Here is an 18,495-nt window from a genome sequence, read left to right on the forward strand (position 1 = left end):
AGCATTTTAAAAACCTTTTTGAAGCTTTTACCCAAGACTTTCACCATGGGCACTCTGTCACTTCATTTGTCAGAGGTGATTCATAAACCAAAGAAAGCAGTAAGAGTGAACCTGGGGAAGAGAACATCAAGGAGACACATTAGGAGGGGAGGCCAAAAGGCTATTAAAATATCCTGTGGACAGAGCCATGCTTTGCAAAAACAACATTTTTCCTCAGAGCTCTTCAAAAAACTGCTTGATTTTCATTTAGAACAGTATTGCTTAGATGTACTTCAGATAGACCACCAAACAGGGCCTTCATTATGACAGGAGAGAAGTGCTATAAGCACAAGGTTGGGAGAGAATGAATATTCAGCCCATGATACAGGTATAATTTCCACCTGACACAAACACAACCACCAGAGCATGACTTACTTTATGCAGGAGCTTGCAACAAGCTAGAATATTTCAAGGCCATCATGGTTGTCATGAAGTCCTCAGCTGACTCAGGGACTTCGTCATCTATGTGAATGCTGACATCAATAAGAACGATCAGCCTCAGAGGTTCCAGAACCATAGTAGTCAGGAATTTCATCAGTTCCCACAGAACCTTTTCAGCAGGGTAATCAGGACAGGGATATGGGTCCTCTTTACCCCAGGACTCACATGGAAAATGAACACCTAGCTTATCTGGGCTCAATCTGCTCTATTACACAGCTATAACCTCTCCTTCCCCCAGTTTAATCATGTAACTGAAGGGAAAATGGAATCCTGCTTCAGGACCTGACCGTACAAGTCTTCTTCACATCAGTAGTCCTCCCTTGAACAAGTAGTCACAGAGAAGTCAATGTGAAATGACCCATTGACTTCAATAAAACTACATTCATGAGGGAGGATTTACTGAGGCATGAGTCCTTGCTATTTACATTGGTTATATTTTACCCTTTGGGTTCATTCCTCCATTAACTAGATCAGATACAAAGTGGACCAGTGAAGGACCTGACCTTTTGAATATTTATGTCTGTAACTTTCTTCTCATGAGGAGACCTAGTGATATCAGTAGAACTCCCATTTCTTGACCTAGGAGTGAGCAAATGCAGTATGCTTGTCTGCACTGAAAGACAAGCAAGGAGTGATTGACTCACATCATTCCAATAAGCATTTTATAGTTTCAAGACAGAAAGGGCAGTTTGGGCCTCGTAATATTTTACTTAGACAGCCGAGACTTAACATGTTGTAGCTGACCCACATTGCATACCTCAGAGCTCCCTGTGGGTCAGGAGGCCTGATAGACACTTATCTCACTCTGGGTTCCAGGAAAAGTAAGTTGAACACCACTCCAAACAAAACTGGGAGCTATTTGGTTCCTGGTCTAGGAGTTACCTGAAACTTCTCAGTGAGGAGCAGAAAATGTTCTACTTTGTGTTCTACTTTGACAAAGGGATAAGAGGAGAAATTTATTTCCAAGTAGTCACAAGTGGAAGGGGAAGATCTCTTATCTTTGCTGACTGGTATATGAAAGGCCTGATAATGAAGTAAATGAAAGAGAGGCATGAATGCACAGAATGACATTTATAATGTAGAGATGCCCTATTTGAGCATGATCCCATAGTTGCTAAGGCCAGATCTACGCTATAAACTTAAGTCAATCTACGTTAGGTTGACTTACAGGTACCACATTATTTACCAAGTGGGGAGTGGACAGCCTGGTGGGGTGGCTGGGCTTCGGGCAGGGAAATCTGCACTTGGTGTCTGGTCAGCTGCCACATTCCCACTGGGGAGCTCAGAAGCCTGGTGAGCTGCCCTATTACAGGCAGGGAATGAAGAGCCCAGGCAGCAGCTGAACTTCCGGCAGGGAGATCTGCACCAGGAATATGGTCGGCTGCTGTACTCTTGGTGGACAACAAGGAGCTGGGAGCCTGGGTGGCAGTGCAGATTGGTGTGGGGAGCCTGGTCAGCAGGCCAGTTTGGAGCAGAGCCTGAACATTTGGAAACTGACAAGAATCAGAGCCTGTAGATGTAAGTGACGTGGTGTCTTAGAGGGAAACTGCATTGATCTAACTACACCTGCATAAGACCGACACCTCTCATGGAGGTGAAGTTATGATGTCAGTGTAGTACGATGTCAATACGACATCGCTGGAAGCAAGGTGGTAGTGTGTATGCTGACATAATTAGGTTGATGTAAGCTGTCTTACATTGACTAAACACTCTAGTGTAGAGCAGACCTGTGTCCTCTGTTCTCAGTGAAGATATTGAGAGTTGCGTGTGCTCAGAATCTCACAGGATCAGACCCAAATTGGGTTTCTGATTTTTACCTGGCAGGGAAAAGGTATCAGTGGGTAAAATCTTGGCCATACTGAAGTCAGTGGGAGGTTCCCTCCCAACTCTTGCTGCTTACTTCTCCATTCAGCTTTGGGTTATTTCCCCAATGGTAATATGGCTAGTAGTGTCTAGAGATAATGCAGACAGCTGAGAGGCTGCTGTTCAGTTTGGCCTCTTACAATCTTTTCAGCACACTCAAACGGTCACACATCCTTTTGGCAGCACTTAAGGAATAAATAGCCATTAATTTAAACTGAAACCTGCCACACCCTAAGGCCTTGAACCAGCTAATGGAAATGACTGCATATTAAAATAATGATATGGGTCTGTTTGCTACTCAAACAGCAAGGACTGTGACAGCTGTGTCTCCTCAAGACATTGTGTTGGGATGGAAAACTGAGAAAAGCCACTTTGTTTTACTCAGACATTGGAAAAGCTTTAAACATGAATTTGTTATGGTTGTGTTCCTCTATCAGCTCTTGCTGTTACTTTTCATGCAGTTTATTTCTATGTGACTTTTTTAATTCTTGAATCCTCTGGATTATTTGTATACTGCAAAGTGAGCTCTGGCCAGAAGTGCTCCAATTTTGTTTGTGAGGAAGACAGCTGATGTAATATGGCCTCTAAAGTTTACTTGATCAACTAAACTAGTCCTCCATCAGGCTCACAGACCATGCAGGATCAAAATGACAAACTGGTGGGCTAATAAGAAATTGATGCTCAGGTGTCTACCATCTGAGAGATGAGTATATTAACAGGGACCGGGCTCTTATGAGTGTGAATCTTTGTCCATTCATCTTTAGCAAACCTACAAAACGTTGTACGTTCATTTGCTTGCATGTTTCCAGCATCAGATTGGCAGGATTGACTTACTGACTTTAACAGAGTTACTCCTTTTATGGATAAAGACAATAGGGACTTTTCTGTTACAATTGAAAAATATAATGTAAAAGTATTAAACAGATTTTTTTTGAAAATTCCAACTATATTTTGATGGCACCTAGGTTAACAAATGACCTCTCTGTCTTCTATGAGACCAGTCTAACTCTCTCTTTTTCATTATCTTTCAGAGCATGCTCCTAGAACTATCATCTATCATGAAAAAGTAAAGCCAGTCTGGGGTCAAGAAACAAACTAAGGAATCAAGTACAAACCATTGCTCAGCAGGAAGCAAAAAAAAGCAGCCTGTTTTTTTTCTGAAGCTAAAAAACATGATGGAAGAAAGCCCTTGCTTTATACACTGCTAAGATTTATGTCAGCACATATAGAGCAATGTAGCCTGACTCCTGTGGTGGGCTGACAACCTGCTTAAAAACCTCAAGATTTCGCTCCCATATACCAAGCAGTAGGTGCTTTGTGTGTGCAGTTATTGCAGAAATAGCTGTGTGTCCCTGGAGAACATATGGGAGGCACAGCTTGTAGAATTTCTTTCTAGAAGATGCAAAATCTATACTTTGAAAGGAGTGGTAAGGCTTAAGACATCTGCAAGGAAGGGTTAGATATGAAGGCTTTCTGAAGGATACTCTTCTATCCCCTTCCCCAGGGCCTACAGCCAGTGAATAAAAGATGAAAGCAGCATGCCAGGCAGTTCTCCTGCTTCAACAAAGAGATATGAATCCATGCTGCTCCTCACCAACCCCTACTAACCTCTGCTAAAGTGAAGCTCATAGTCTTTTAGGGATTATTTGCTACTCTGACGTTATCTTCTCAGAGTCAACACCCTCACTTGAAAACAGTGCACAAAAATCAAATTGGCTGATTGCTTTCAAATGTGAAGCATATGCATTCTTCTTCAGTTTGCAAAATGAGAGCCTTAAAACATCCACTCAGGATCATAAACATTTCATTCCTTTGTCCATTCTGTCAGTTCCTATATGGACTGCATGAAAGAAAAAAACCACAGCTGGTTTGACAGGAGATAGCTGCGCTAGATGACCGGATTTCTAACATGTGCATGACCCAAGACAATTGCTTTTCCAATCCATGTATCTTAAAAATAAGGCGTCCCCTCCAAGACTATCCATGTCACTGTCCCCAGTTACATGCTCATCAACTCCTCCTGTTCATTATTCATAAACATATTCTTGCCTTTGTTATCAATGCTCCATTTGTTCCAGTGGAGAATCACATTTTTAAGCAATCTAGTTGGTTGGTGTGTCAGTCTCCCTAATCATGCAAAGCCTTTGTGGTTCTGACAGCTGCACAAGAAATAGTAGTAAAAAGCACACCCCTCCCCCCAAAAAGCACCAACTGTAAAAAGCGATTAGGCTGCTCACTGAGCTTTCCTAGTGCTTTTATCCTGGTTTTAATGACTTCCAGCCATATTCCTCAAAGACGGGTCATTGCCTCAGTTACACACTGTTTGGTTAAGCTATTGCTTGTGTTGTTTTTTTTTTTAAGTGAAAAATGAAACCGAAAACCCCAGCCATTAAAGCAGCAGCCGAGACTTCTTACAGATGGATAAACAAAGCTTGACTACAGACTGGGAGTAGAGTATGTGCTGTATGGAGATATAAATGATGAAGTGTCTTCTGATAGACTTGAGAGGAAAGGGGCTTTTGTTGACATATGTTCCAGCTTTCCCAGCTAGCTGGAGTGTAGTAGTACCATTCTTTTTTCTGTGAGGGGTTCATTTTCCTTATAAGGACATGGCTGGTTTAAAAAATCATAGACCAGATTCACTCCTGTAGAAGCAAGAGAGGGCAAGTTACATCTCCAGGAGCAGCTGCACAGGGCAGATTGTGATATACTTTTTTGTCTATAAAAAGCTCCCAAAACTTCAGAGGAGCCCTTCCCAAGATAGGCTTGTAATAGTGCAGTCAATTAAATGATAAGCAAAAGCTTGTAGGTTAATGCTATAGACTAAATGCATTTCCTCCACCTTCCCACCAGTAAACTTTTTTGCAGGCTAGCCAGCAGCTCAGCTCAGTCCGGGCTTGGACCAGGTTCGGAACCTATCCCTGCTGTGGCTCTGCATTTAAAGCACATTAGAGCCACCCGGGCAAGCAGCCTGGCTCAGTTCCGGCTCATGCCAGGTCTGGGAGCTCAGCCCTTCCTCTCACCCCGGACAGGGGCTGCTGCACCCAGAGGCACCAGCGTGGAGTGGCAGGGGGCTCCTAGGGAGTGGGGCCGGAGTGCACTAGCTGCTGGCCCCACCCCCAGGAATGTAGAATAGTTGAGTAACTGATAGGGATTCATGAGGTTAAGTGACTGTATTTTACATCCCTACCCCCAGAGGCCTCCTGGGAAGAGTGTTGAAGTAATGTGCGTCACCCAGCGGGCCTGGCTAGGTCACACCCACTTGGGCCCTGACTCAGCAAATCACTGAGCATGCTCTTAATTCAAATTGTATCAAGGCCTTTGTTGGTTGTGCTTGTCACTTCCAGGCTCCCAGCTGGATTTGGGATTGCAGGCAGCTCACATTGTGGTCTTTTTCCTTCTGGCAATTTTACTATTATGGGGGTGCTTGTAGCCATCAGAAATTAAAAAACTGCAGTAAAACTTCCTTGTCTGAATTACCACAACCTTAACATTAAAACAATACAATTTACTTTCTTTAGTTTACACTGTTTATTTTTTGAATTCCTCTCTGCTTAAGCAATGCTAACAAGTCAACCCATCTCATTTCCAGGTTTCTACTCGTTAGTGGAATGCTGCAGTGTTTGGGTTGAAAATGCTGCAGGGATTTTTGGTCCCTGATTTGCTCTGCATTGGAATTTTTGCTTTGCTTTGCATTTCCATAGAAACAGTTTTATTAAAAAATATTACAGCGCCTACTTAAGTGATGTTGAGAATGAGGATGAGCAGAACTAGCTTGAATCAGTATTATGGTGACATAGTTATGTGAGTTACCCAATACACTACATCAACACGCCTCCAACTGATCTACCAGCTGCGCAAATAATCAGACATGCGGAATTGGGTCTAAAAGAGTGGAGGTTTTGTCCTGTGGTCAAAATTAACCACATTTCGTAACTTCTCCAGAAACTAAACTATTATACTTGCATTAATAAATATGACAATTTCAGAGGCAAGAAAAGTTGATATACACTACATAATGATATGTCTTTATTTCAACAGAAATGGTGTCTAGACAAAATTCAGTTAACACTAGCAATTCAAATGAATGGAAAGGTTTTTTTTTTTGCACAATACTGTATTTACAATGAGTAAATGAAGTTTTAAATTCATTAGTTCATAACAATGCTTTTTTTTTCCAAAAAGGTAAAAATTCTTAGTAACAGAGAATAAGCATCAACAGCCATCTCATTTATACAATAAAAATCACAAGAAACCACAGTCACCTAGAAAAAAATAATAAAGACAAGCTTAAGAACTAGTACAATAAAATGATGCATTGAATTAAGTTACATTAATCGCATAGAATCTGTGTAAAAAGTATGTAGAAAAAACACCTGATGTAACCTGTTACAGTCATTGACCAGTTATGAGAGGTACAGAGGATTATACAGGTAGATATGTGTGAAAACTGTCCATATACTGTTTGACCTGTGGAGGAAGAGAAGAGGGGTTTGTACCCCCTTGCATACACTGATAAAACCCTGTTTTGAATATGGCCTCTGAAATCTGTAAGGCATATATTAGAGGTGCACTTGTATCCAACTGGTTCTGGAACAAACTCTTAGGGCAATTCCACCCTTGAAACCAAAAAGATATTTGAAATTAATAGCAAACAACAAAGCATCAAAGATCACCAAAGTGTTTAGTATAATTTCTGCTAGTTTGAAGGATCCAGATACTTTCGTTCAGAGCATGAGGGTAGCAAATACAGTATCTATACAGGTAAAATTCTCTTGATTATAGGTCAAATATAGGATAACATTGTCTTAATAAAAATGCAGTGTTCTAAGTATGATAGGTCCAATAGAGAACAACAATCCAGATAATAATAGCTCACTCATCACACCACAGGGTTGTTGGTTTGGCTCTATTATAGAGATGGGCCCATCTGCAAAATCTAGACCTCGAGTTCAAATACTGGACCCAAAGGTCAGGAGAGGTTTGGATCCACGGTTTGATTTGGAGCTCTCTCTAGTTCTAAGAAACCAAGGTGATCAAATACTGACAAATTCTGTTATATTCATTCTTTCTGAGTCAGTTATTTTCTGCATGCCCTTATTTGGCCCATAGGGACAATTTCTGCACTGCATGTGAGTTTTTTTAATCATGTGGGTAGATTTCATATAAATTTAACAAAAACCAGAATAAGGATGGGATTTACCCAATGGTTAATTTTCCTATGGTTTGATTTGGCTAATTATAATGTCTCAGTTTTTAAAACGTGTTTAAAGATTCCTCACTGCCAAAAAAAAAAAAAAAATTAATTTAGTTGCCCAATGGCAGCTTTATATGTGTATTACAGTAAAAAAACATAACACTAGTTTTAATTTGATATAAATACTACCTATCCTGGTGGAGTGTAGGAAAATACTGTACATTTTGTCCATTGCAAATAATGCCATTATATCTTTCACTCTAAAGAGAATAACTTATTATTCTACAATCCACCAACAATAGATTTTTAATATAAAGAGACACTTTTTGAATGCACATGTATATACATATATAGTATTCTGCAGCATCAGGTATGATGCCTGAGTCATGAAATATTCCAAACAGTATTATAAATTTACAAATATGTATTATAAACAGGTGAACACACACAAACTGTAATCATATATGTATTTAAATTTTAGATTGTCTTGGCAGAGACAAACTACAATATAACCTTAATGTGTAGAGAAAATACACATTATATGTTGTAGGAGGCAAGAGAATGTAAATTTATATGTTAATCTTTTTAGCTGCACCTTATTTTAGATAAAAATAAGACATCCCAAACTCAGCAGCTCCTCTTGGCTACATCATCAACTCCATTGCACTTACTGCAGCTAAACCTTCTCTAGACAGATCCTAAAAGATAGACATTAAACATGATGCAAATGTAGACTACAGGACCTACTAACAAATCATCATAAAACAGATTTCAAATTGTTGGAGATGAAAAAAATTGCGTCTCGTTTAAATGAAGTTAATCAGCTGAACTGCAAAGAATTTGATGTAAATTAGAATGCAAGATAGTGTAGGCTTGACTAATATTTCCTATGTCTTATGGTACAATATTCTGTAGTTCTATTATCTAATCAAGGCTTATTTCTATTTTAACATAAATAGCAATGGAATATATGACTAGGTGAGGATGTGATAGCTTCTGGAAATACAGAGTTTCATCATGTTTTCTTTAAAGGACCAAATTTTCTCTTACACGATTATGCCAACTCTCACATACAGGTTTGTTTTCTTTAATTGGCAATCACAAGGTTAAATATTAAAAATCTAACTATACAAATACACATTTCTATTTAAGATTCTTAACATAAAAGACTTGACAGTGTTGAAGTTAGGATTAACAATCATACTATCAGCATTATTAATTTATCTGGCAGCCAGTTATTCTATTTGACAAAGTTACTTTTATCTAGTTCCCACTCTCTCTTTTAAAGAGAGATAGCAGTTGGCATACTAATCACTGTGGTTTGCCTTTGCAACACAACATTTTTTAATTCCTTGGGAGGGGGGAAATACAAGGATTAGATCCAAAAATATAGTGCATCTTAAAAGCAGCATATACCCTTAGAAAGACATATAATAAATTACACATACAATATATAAAATAATAGTTTTTATACTGCAGCATCAAATTCTGACGCCTGAGTCATCATATGTTAGGAAGTCCGTGATATACATACTGGGATGTCCTGATAACGTGGCTGATTTTTTTTTACGCTACCTCTTTGTTCCAGAATCAGCTTTTAATTAACTTAAATTACTTCCAAGGCACCTCCAGATAACGCAGAGAAACAATACATTATATAATGTAGTACTCATTTGACACAAGTATAATAAGCCTAAATGAAATGAGGTTTTCTGGCAATACAAGTATAGCAAAGGTAAATAAAAAGGAGAACTAGATGTAGACTGGACAAAGCTAGATGTTCAAAAATTCTCACATGTGCTATGTTGGTGCAGAATTCAAGATGGCAGACCAACTGTATCTAGCACAAAGTTTCAAAACAATTTATTAGAAACCAGAAGCTGCTGCTTTCTTTATGAATAACTGCATGATCCATATTTAAAAAGATATGTTTTTGTTGGCTAACCCTCTTAGTTTGCTAAATATTGTAGTTTCCTTTTTTCAATTGCATTTTTGGTCAACTGTTTTAATATCTCACTACAGAATGTTAATTCAACCAGTGTCCAGATGTGAAGCTAATTCTCCTAGATGTTTCCCTTTTAAAGTTAACCAATAACAGTTTTGAGAGCCAAATGGTTCACAATAGCAAAAACATACATGCGTAAATATAGGTCAACGAAGCAATGACAAATCAGTTACTTCTGATGGTGAAGAATGAAATCAAACATGACAAGCTTGAAGGGAGAGAGGAAGAGAGAGAGAGAGAGACTCTTATTTGAGCAGTGGTTTTAAGTATCAGTTCCCATGAAAAAGAAAATCAGGAAGCCCGGCACCAGAACAAGCCGAATCAATCCCAAGAGCTGCAGCATATGTTCTGTGGATGACTTTGTTTGTTTGTTTGTTTGTAACCATTGGAATGAGGTCAAGAGTACCAGTTGCACATGAGTCATTAGCAGGGCAAATCTTCATGACAGGAAGCTAGTTCAAACTTGGTTTTATACTCATAAAACATTGTGTCTATCTATATGGGAAGCCACTTAAAAATAAAAGGCAACAGAAACGTCTTTAAAATACTGTCAGTTGACAAAAAATAGTTATGACACTATAATGTGATTCACATTTAAACTCTAGTTTCACTATGGTCTCACAGAAACAAGACTTCTCTGCAAAACACGGAGCTGCTCTGCAACGTCAATGAATTCAAAGGAAAATCACCCCCTCCCCCGCCAAGAGCTTCTAGCACAGTTTCCTGCACACACTGGCTGGGGTTGGCAGGAAGTGTTCCAAATATATTTTGATCTGCATCTTTTAAAAGAAAGGATGATTTCCCCCCTTTTCAAACATGTGAATTGGGAATTTGTGGCATTTGGATATCTTTGAACATTTAAAAATAAGGATTTTGCACAGAAATGGTTAATACTTAAACATGAATTAGGATTTTAAAAAAACCACATGTCCTACGTTATATACTAATTTCTTTGTACATGCAGAAAAACATTTTTCAACAAACATGGCACATGCTATTTGCATTTCCTCCTCTGTAGCTAGGCTACTGTCGTTTGGGAGAAGAAAGCAGAAGCTAGATTGGCAAGTCTGTTACGGCCCATGAGCACAATCTCAACACAAAAAGAGAGGAGAGAGGGAGCTGATTCCTCCTCCAGGAAAAGATGCTGATTCACTGAGCGCCTCAAAAGAGCACCAGGACACACCCCTAGTGTAAACATTAGAACAATAGAACCTATTGTCACATAGTGCTTGTGAAAAGCTGCTTTTCAAACAGGTGTGCCCAGCTGGTCAATTTTGCAACAAGCGTGAATAAATGTGCACCTGTAGAGCATGGGTGGTGTTGTCCAGGATAAGCCTCAGTACTAGCCACACACCCTGGCGCAGACAGGGCAAAGAACCACAAAATAAAATTCAATACACTTATAATAGTAATACTGATACTACTACTACTAATTAAAAATAAAAATGTTAGGAGGACGATTTTCTGTTTATGCTGTACATAGATGTTATGTTTGGAAAGCTGCTGTCACACGCTATCATTCACTGATCACCTGTTTTACCTGATCACTTGAGATACAAGTTCAATACAGTTGCAATTAAGCCAATTCTCTGAGCAGTCTCCTTTGAGACAGCATTCTTTTAGCAGCCGACTTGTGCTGATGGCAATGATATAGAATAAGAGGGTTCTATAACACAACACTTCAAAGGGTAAGCAATCAAATCAGGTATGTTTTGCTCCTTGCAGGATACAGTGTTCACTTGACGTTTGTAAGCAAATATCTGCAAGTCTCAGTTATGGACTTCCATCTTTCAATTGTTTCCTATACAACTAGTCAGACAGATTTCTACAGGTCTGATTTTGATTTCACACTGGTGAGAATCATGAGTAAGTCTACAGAAGTAAATGGAATATACCTGTGTAAAACTAGTGGGAAATCAAAATCAGGGCCAAAGGGACTATATCAATGGGCTGCAGCCTGCTTGAGGCCCAATCAGCACACAGCCATGGCCCATGTGACATCCTTGGGGCCAAACAGATATATATAATGTGTGATGTGGCCCACATAACAGAAAGAATTACGTATGTGGCCCTTATGGTAAGTAGATTGAGGACCACTAGATGTATGACTAGATATTATTTGCCTGGGAAGAGGTGCAGATTTAGGATCTAATCCAAAACCCATTAAAATTGGTGAGCGTGTTTCCATTGACTTCAATCTGCTTGGAGGACTTTGGACCCCAATTTAGGAACAAGTGCTTGTTATATTTTATTAAAGAGCAAAATATACCTTACTGGATAGGAGTCCAAAAGTATAATTAACAGCATTTAAACTTTTTGTCAGGGAAAGAGAAAGAATATAAAAATATTCAAGCAGATATTCTTTTACACATTATATGGTGAATTCAGCATTTGGCAAGATTGTTCTTCCTACATAATCATCTCCTGAGTGTTTTTAATATTAGCTAAAACTTTATTATTTTTCAACTATAAAGCAAAGAGTACAGTATACTCAAGTTATACTGAAGTCACAACTTCATTATGAAAAGAGGTTTGACCAGAAACTCAGTGCAAGTGGCAAAGTTGACCATTACTGTACAGTATCTGCAAGAAAATAAAATAAATCCACATTGCTCAAATGGCACAAAATGGCTGTGCCAAAACCAAAAACTTGTTTATAATAAAAATCTCAGATAAGCTTCCAACACTAAAATTGTATAAATAAGTACAAACTGAATGATATTGCTGAACTGTGAACTAAGCAAAAAAAATCATGTAACAAGTTACCAAACTAGTTCTAGCATCAAAGACAAAAAAGGAATGTTGGAACTTGTTTATACAATATAAATGAAAGTTTCCAGTTGTAGAATGAGAAAAATTGAGGCATGCAGGGACTTTTGCATATGGATATATATATTTTATATATATTATATATAATATGTACAGTTTAGCTATAAAACTTTGATGTGTAAAGAAGCTGTCTTCAATGAAAAATTGAACATTCAGAGGAAATTCCTGAGTTAGGGTTTTGTGACATGGGCCACTGAGAAAAAAGCTGCAGTTGGGTCCTCAGAGGTGTTATGTCCATCCCTGTTAAGATTGAAATTAACATACAAAAACAGACAGTGTTGCCACTGTTTAATTCCCTGCCTGAGCAAGGGATAGCACCATTGTGAAGATAACTCCTGCTTGTAGAGAGGAGGGAATACTTAAAAACAGTATTGCTGCTAAGACCACTGTAGTGTGCACCAAATACGTTCTTCTAGACAACAAATGAATACTGCCACTGGCTGACTGAAGAACACCTGACCAGGTGTAATGTAAGGTTACAAGTCACTAGGTGTAATCTTTCCTAGGCTGCTCATCTGTTGTACATTTATCAGTCATTTCCTGACAGAAGTCTACTGTCACTGTTTGGCTACTCTGTTCTAGAGGGAGCTCTCTTTCTGAGTAAGTACCTTGGTCAGCTCCATCAAGCCCTCTTCCGGCTGTACAATTTTCTGAGACGTTGTTAGGTAGCCAGTGAGCGCCTAGCTGCACGGAGTCTTGCTCTGAGCAGCACTGCATGCCTTCCCCAACACACTGGGGTGTCACTAGGTTTTGCTCTACTCCAGTTGGTGAAGGGTTGATATTGGTGGCTGTTGGCAGATCCATAGGCCTGAGAACAGGGAAATATCGGTGCAGGGCTTGGATCTGTTCAGGGCTCTGCATATCCCTACACACTTCTTGGGAAAGACATGAGAAGTTATCTAACAATTCTCCCATGCATGCTTTCAGCTGGTTCCTTTCAGAGAGTAATTTCTCTTTCTCACACACCTGAAAAAGAAAGAAGGTATCTTAGTTTCAGGAAAGGCCACTTACTGCAGTTAAGGCTTGAGTCCCATTTTACATATGGCTTTAACCAGTAAAAATCACAGACCACCTTCCGATTTTGTGTGGCACAGGGTAAGTCACAGACACATGCAATGCTTTGTTGTCTACCTGTTCTGCATGCACTTTTTGCAGATGGCAGCATGTAAGCAACATGATTGGTTTGAAGAGAATATAGCTGCCAATTCCTGGATGGCAGCTGTTTTTGTCATACTGTGGTCACATGATACACGCTTTTGGAACAGAACTATTTTTTATGGGAGAAATCCACTATCTGTATAAAGTCAGACAAACTGGGTTCTAAGAAGGATTGGGGAAGTAAAATTCACCCGAAAGCCAAAGGTCAGTCTATGATGAGACAACTGTGCATTCCCCCTGCGGTTTACGTTCCAGCCTACAAGTAACGGTAGCTCTTCTGCATGAGTTGTGTGGACCACAAGCTCTAATGTAAAAGTGATCCTGTGGTTACTGCCAGAGCCTTCTCCTTTTGTGGCCTTCTGCTCCTGCCTATGTGCAGCTGGCAGTGTGTCTCCCATGAAAAATGTAGTGCATAGGCAAATCTTTTAATGAGTCCTATGTGATACAGAAGGCCTCATGCTGCCTTCATGCACCACAAGTTAATTTCATTATGCATTAATTAGACTAGCAAGTCTTCTATGTTAGCCATTAGGAACTAGTGAACTGGGGTCACACATGACCCCTGCATTATTTATCTAAGCTCCCTCCTCTTCTATTGGCACCAATCATTACCGTATTGGAACAAGTCCCACAAATAAATACACCAGTGAGATCTCTCTTCTTTCCCTTCTGGCAAGGGCAACTTGTAGGTTTGTTTGTTTTTATTAATGTAGAAAACTATTAAGGTATAAGCAAGAAAATAAGCTGGGTTTCATAATTTGTTCTGAATGTAGCAAAATTAGTGGTCACTGTTCCATTGTTTGGCAGCAAGTTCCAGAAGCTGGGTGTAAACTGTTTCCTGTGCTCATAAATCTTTTCTCATTAGACAACAGTTTCATTATTCCAGCGGCACAAAGCTCTTCTGGGCATCTGTAGTTAGGACTAGAGAGACAGTCCCAAGTTGCCAGGACCTTTCACTCAGAGCTATGAAAATCAGGACAAAGACCTTGGACTGAACTCTATGTTCAATGGGAAGCCAGTGCAAAGAGTGGAGAATCATGGTGATACGTGTCTGACAACTTGTATTGCTTCGTAGATAAATTGAGTGAGCGCACACACACACACACACACACACACACACACACGTGTGTGCACATATTCTAAAGAAGACCTGAGGGTTTCTCTCAATGAAAAATATTGTCAAAATGAAAAAGCTGATAAAATGTAAAGAAAAGGCCTGAAATTATGTACAACAGATTTTTAAGCCAGAAGGGACCATTATCATCATCTGATCTGATTGCCTCCGTTACACAGGGTGCTGAATTTCACCCAGTAATTCATGAGATATATTGAAGATGCTGTTTATTGTTTAAGAAAGTACATGCATGAAAGTTAGCTGGAACATGACAATGGGCATCAATTTATTATGTCAGTTTCAGACCCATCATCAGAATCAAGGTTTCTACACAGCCATGAGAATGGGAGAGAGACAAAGAGAACAGTTTACATGAAAAAGAACACCACCTGCCAAAATATTGATAAATCCACCAACAAAACATAAAAACTAAACAGATGCCCAAGTGCATCTTGAAATGAATAAATTATGTAAGGAAGTGTATAATATAATTGTGCAGACAAGGGAGAGAACAAGTGGGTGGATGGATGGGTCTCTGAGAGAAGCGCGCAATGTTATGAACAGGGAATAACATTTCATACTGTGTCTGTCCTTACCCCCCCCCAGTTTAAAGGAGGTTGCTGACAGAGCAGAGGATAGTTTGGGGTGGCTGCTCTGAGCTCCATGCTTGGGGGACCCTGCAGAGGCTTGGGTGGACTGGGGGATTAACTAGAAGGGCCCAGGGCCAGCACAGCAGGGGTTGAGCCACCCCGTACTCACTAGCAGTAGCGGGAGCCATGGAAAGCGGAGTGACCTAGCCCCAGCCTGTTCCACTCCTCCAAGGCACATGTCTGGGATCCAATGCAGTGGAGTAGGCTGGTCCAGGCTGCTCCGCTTCCTACTGTCACAGTGAGTGCAGGGGTGGGCCTGACTACTGCTGCCAGTGCCAGGCCCCCTGGCAATTTCTCAGGCAACATCACTCGGGAGAGGGTGCTTGAGGTAAGTGGTGCAATGAGGGTAGGAGGAAATGGAATAAGAGGTGGAACTTGGGGGGAAGCGGGGAAGTGGGGCAGGGCAGAGGCAGAAAGAAGCGAGGGGGGGGCTGGGGTACAGTGAGGGGTTGTCCCCAGGCCTCCCATATCCCTAGGGAAGGTGCTGGTTGCTGAGGACTGGGAAATAAGGACAATGAAAATAATTCCATTCTAATTAAAAAAGAAAGCACTCCAGGTGACACTATATACATGAAGAAATGGGAACTTATTGATCACCATGTGACAAATTAATTTCAAATAAAGGCCTTGAGCCTTTAAGTCAATAGGAGTTTTGCTACTGGTTTTCTTAGGCAAAAGTTAATGTGCGATCCTGAAATTGAACATTGTCTTGCAATGCATATATTCAAAATGTCAGAATTAAGGCTGTGTTAGCTCTTTTAATTTTGGCATTTCTTAACTTCATGCTTCATTTAGTTCTTTTAATGTATTTTGTAGAGTAAAAAATGCATGGAATATGTTAGGGAAAAAAGCAAAAGTGTTAGAACAGAAGATGTTTTCTAATGTCATCCTTCATGCCAGCGCTATTGCAGACCAGAAGATGAGGCTTTCTGATCAGTTCATAGCCATGAAATGAAACTCTGGAAGTGAGGTTGGGACAGTATTACTTTGGTTTCAGGTATCTTCTAGTGTTATTGCTATGTAGCTCTCATTTCTCTGGGTATCTTTAGATTCTATGTCTTAAAGCTTTTACAGTTTCTTTGCTATATTTTCAGTCTACTTTCTAAGTTAAGAAGTTGAAGATAATTTGTGCTAAGCTGAAACAGTCAGGAAAAAAAAGAACCCTGTACTAAGCATAAGAAATTAATTTCACGTGGACAATATTCCACGTAACTGAGCAATATACTCCATCTTACTACTACTAATAATCTTGGTCTACAAACATTTTGCATATTTGAAGATTTTAAAGACATCATCTTGTTAATCCCCACAGCATTTGTGAGAGGATGTTCAAAATTATAATTTCACAGATAGGAAGATTTAAGGCATAAAGATTAAAGTGACTTATACAAGACCACAGAGAGGGTTGGTTGGAGATGGAGACACTCTGGTATTTCAGATTTCCAGTTCAGTGCTTGACATTCTAAATCAAGTATCACTGCAAACTTTAGTTTGTTTGTACTGAAATTAAATAAAATGAAGGAACATATTCCCTCCTTCCCATTATGCACAGCACTGTCTTTGATGCTGTCAATAAGGTATTTTGATTGACATAACTAGTGACATGAGTATGCAAGTGTGAATCTAGATGAAGTGTAATTGCTTTGGTTCAAAACCAAAACAACAACAACAACAACAAAACCCAAACAAACAAAAAAACCTCACTCAACTATTTGCCTTGAAAAATAAAAGGAAGCTGGTTATTGTGATTTACTTCACTGAGCGTAAATTAACTAAAACCAGTATTGGAATTGTTTTGAATATTTATCCATCGTTAACAGAGAGCCCCATTATCAGATTTAATTGAGGCAAGTAACTCACCAATTTGCGGATTTCACATTCTAAGTTCTGAATACAGTCCAATTTCCTTTTGCGGCAGCGCTGAGCTGCAATCCGGTTCTTACTGCGCCGGCGAACATCATGGATGAACTCTAACTGTTCTGAGGTTAACTTGTGCATCTTTATCATCATCTGGAAATCATTCCGTGGAAGATCTGTGATTTGATCTACAGGAAAAGGAAGCTTCACCTAAAACAAAAGAACAAACACCAACCAATAAAGTTACAATTTGCTTGGTTAATGCAATAGGAACAATGTTGTAAAAGTCACTTAATTGTTTTCCCCCCAAACAAATAGAATTGCAAAAGTTTCATAATCTCTTTGATAACAATCAACAGCTCATCAAAGCTAACAAACTAATCAATCCACCAAAGCTTATTGCTGCCCTATATTTGATTTTGTGGGGGAAATAAATTATTTGGGCCAGATTATCAACTGCTGTAAACCAATGTAGTTCCACTAAAATCAACACTGCTTTTCTGATTTGCATCTGCTAAAAACCTGGGCCTATGAAAATAGTACTTCAAAGGAATTCTCATAGACTCTCCTGCACAAACATGGAGCCTAAACCTCTCCAGTGGTAAATGTGTTTTGGGAGCAGTTAATAGCTATTGATTTCCATGCGGGTAGAAGATGCCAAATTCCTCACAAGATTTGGTCCAACTTTGAGATAGGAGTTTTATCTGCAAAAACTAAAGCCCAGATTAGCTGCAATGTTAAAAACGCAATCTAAAACATAAATGTGATCATAAGTTATACATAACAGCAGCTAGGATTGATTTTACAATCAGTCCAATTAACAGCACACCATGTCATTTAGAAGGGTCAGAGTAACTGAAAAAAATCCTTTTTCTTTCTTTACTAATGTATGTAAAAATACATTTACTAAAATTCCAATAAAAATTATAGGACCAAGTCACATTTACTAGAACAAATCTAAAACCCCAGTAATTGAAATTGAAACAAACATTTGTTTTAAGCTCTTGTACCCTTGCTTTGATGCCACAGCTGAATAAAGACACACTAGTCATCTTTTATTTTATTTTGGAAATTCTATCCTTTCTCCCACAGTTCTTACTGAATATGCTTTAATTATCAACCATCAACCCGAAAACTGGGGATGGATCACTTGAGGATTACCCATTCTGTTCATTCCCTCTGGAGCCCCTGGCGTTGGCCACTGTTGGAAGAAAGGATACTGGTCTGACCCAGGATGGCTGTTCTTATGGAAATTAAAGCTGTGAACACAGTCTTTGAAACAGCTAATATGTCTATGCAAAGGGAATATTGATGGATAGATTGAAATAAAAAAAAATGTTGG

General features: G+C 39.3%; 1 protein-coding gene across 8 annotated transcripts in view; it reads right to left on the minus strand.

Moving 5' to 3' along the window:
* Positions 1-6,359: 6,359 nt before the first annotated feature.
* The window catches only part of BACH2 (BACH transcriptional regulator 2), a 257,457-nt gene continuing 245,321 nt past the window's right edge, over positions 6,360-18,495 (minus strand). For all 8 annotated transcript variants that reach the window (XM_014578684.4, XM_075923895.2, XM_006133289.5 and 5 more), the window contains 2 exons: positions 17,157-17,363; positions 6,360-13,340 (listed from right to left, as the gene is read on the minus strand). In XM_014578684.4, coding sequence (XP_014434170.2) covers positions 12,861-13,340; positions 17,157-17,363 — 687 coding nt within the window. In that variant the 3' untranslated portion in view covers positions 6,360-12,860. The remainder of the gene's footprint in view (positions 13,341-17,156; positions 17,364-18,495) is intronic.

The sequence above is a fragment of the Pelodiscus sinensis genome, chromosome 3, assembly GCF_052426305.1.
Source record: "Pelodiscus sinensis isolate ZL-2025 chromosome 3, ASM5242630v1, whole genome shotgun sequence".
Taxonomy (NCBI): Eukaryota; Metazoa; Chordata; order Testudines; family Trionychidae; genus Pelodiscus; species Pelodiscus sinensis.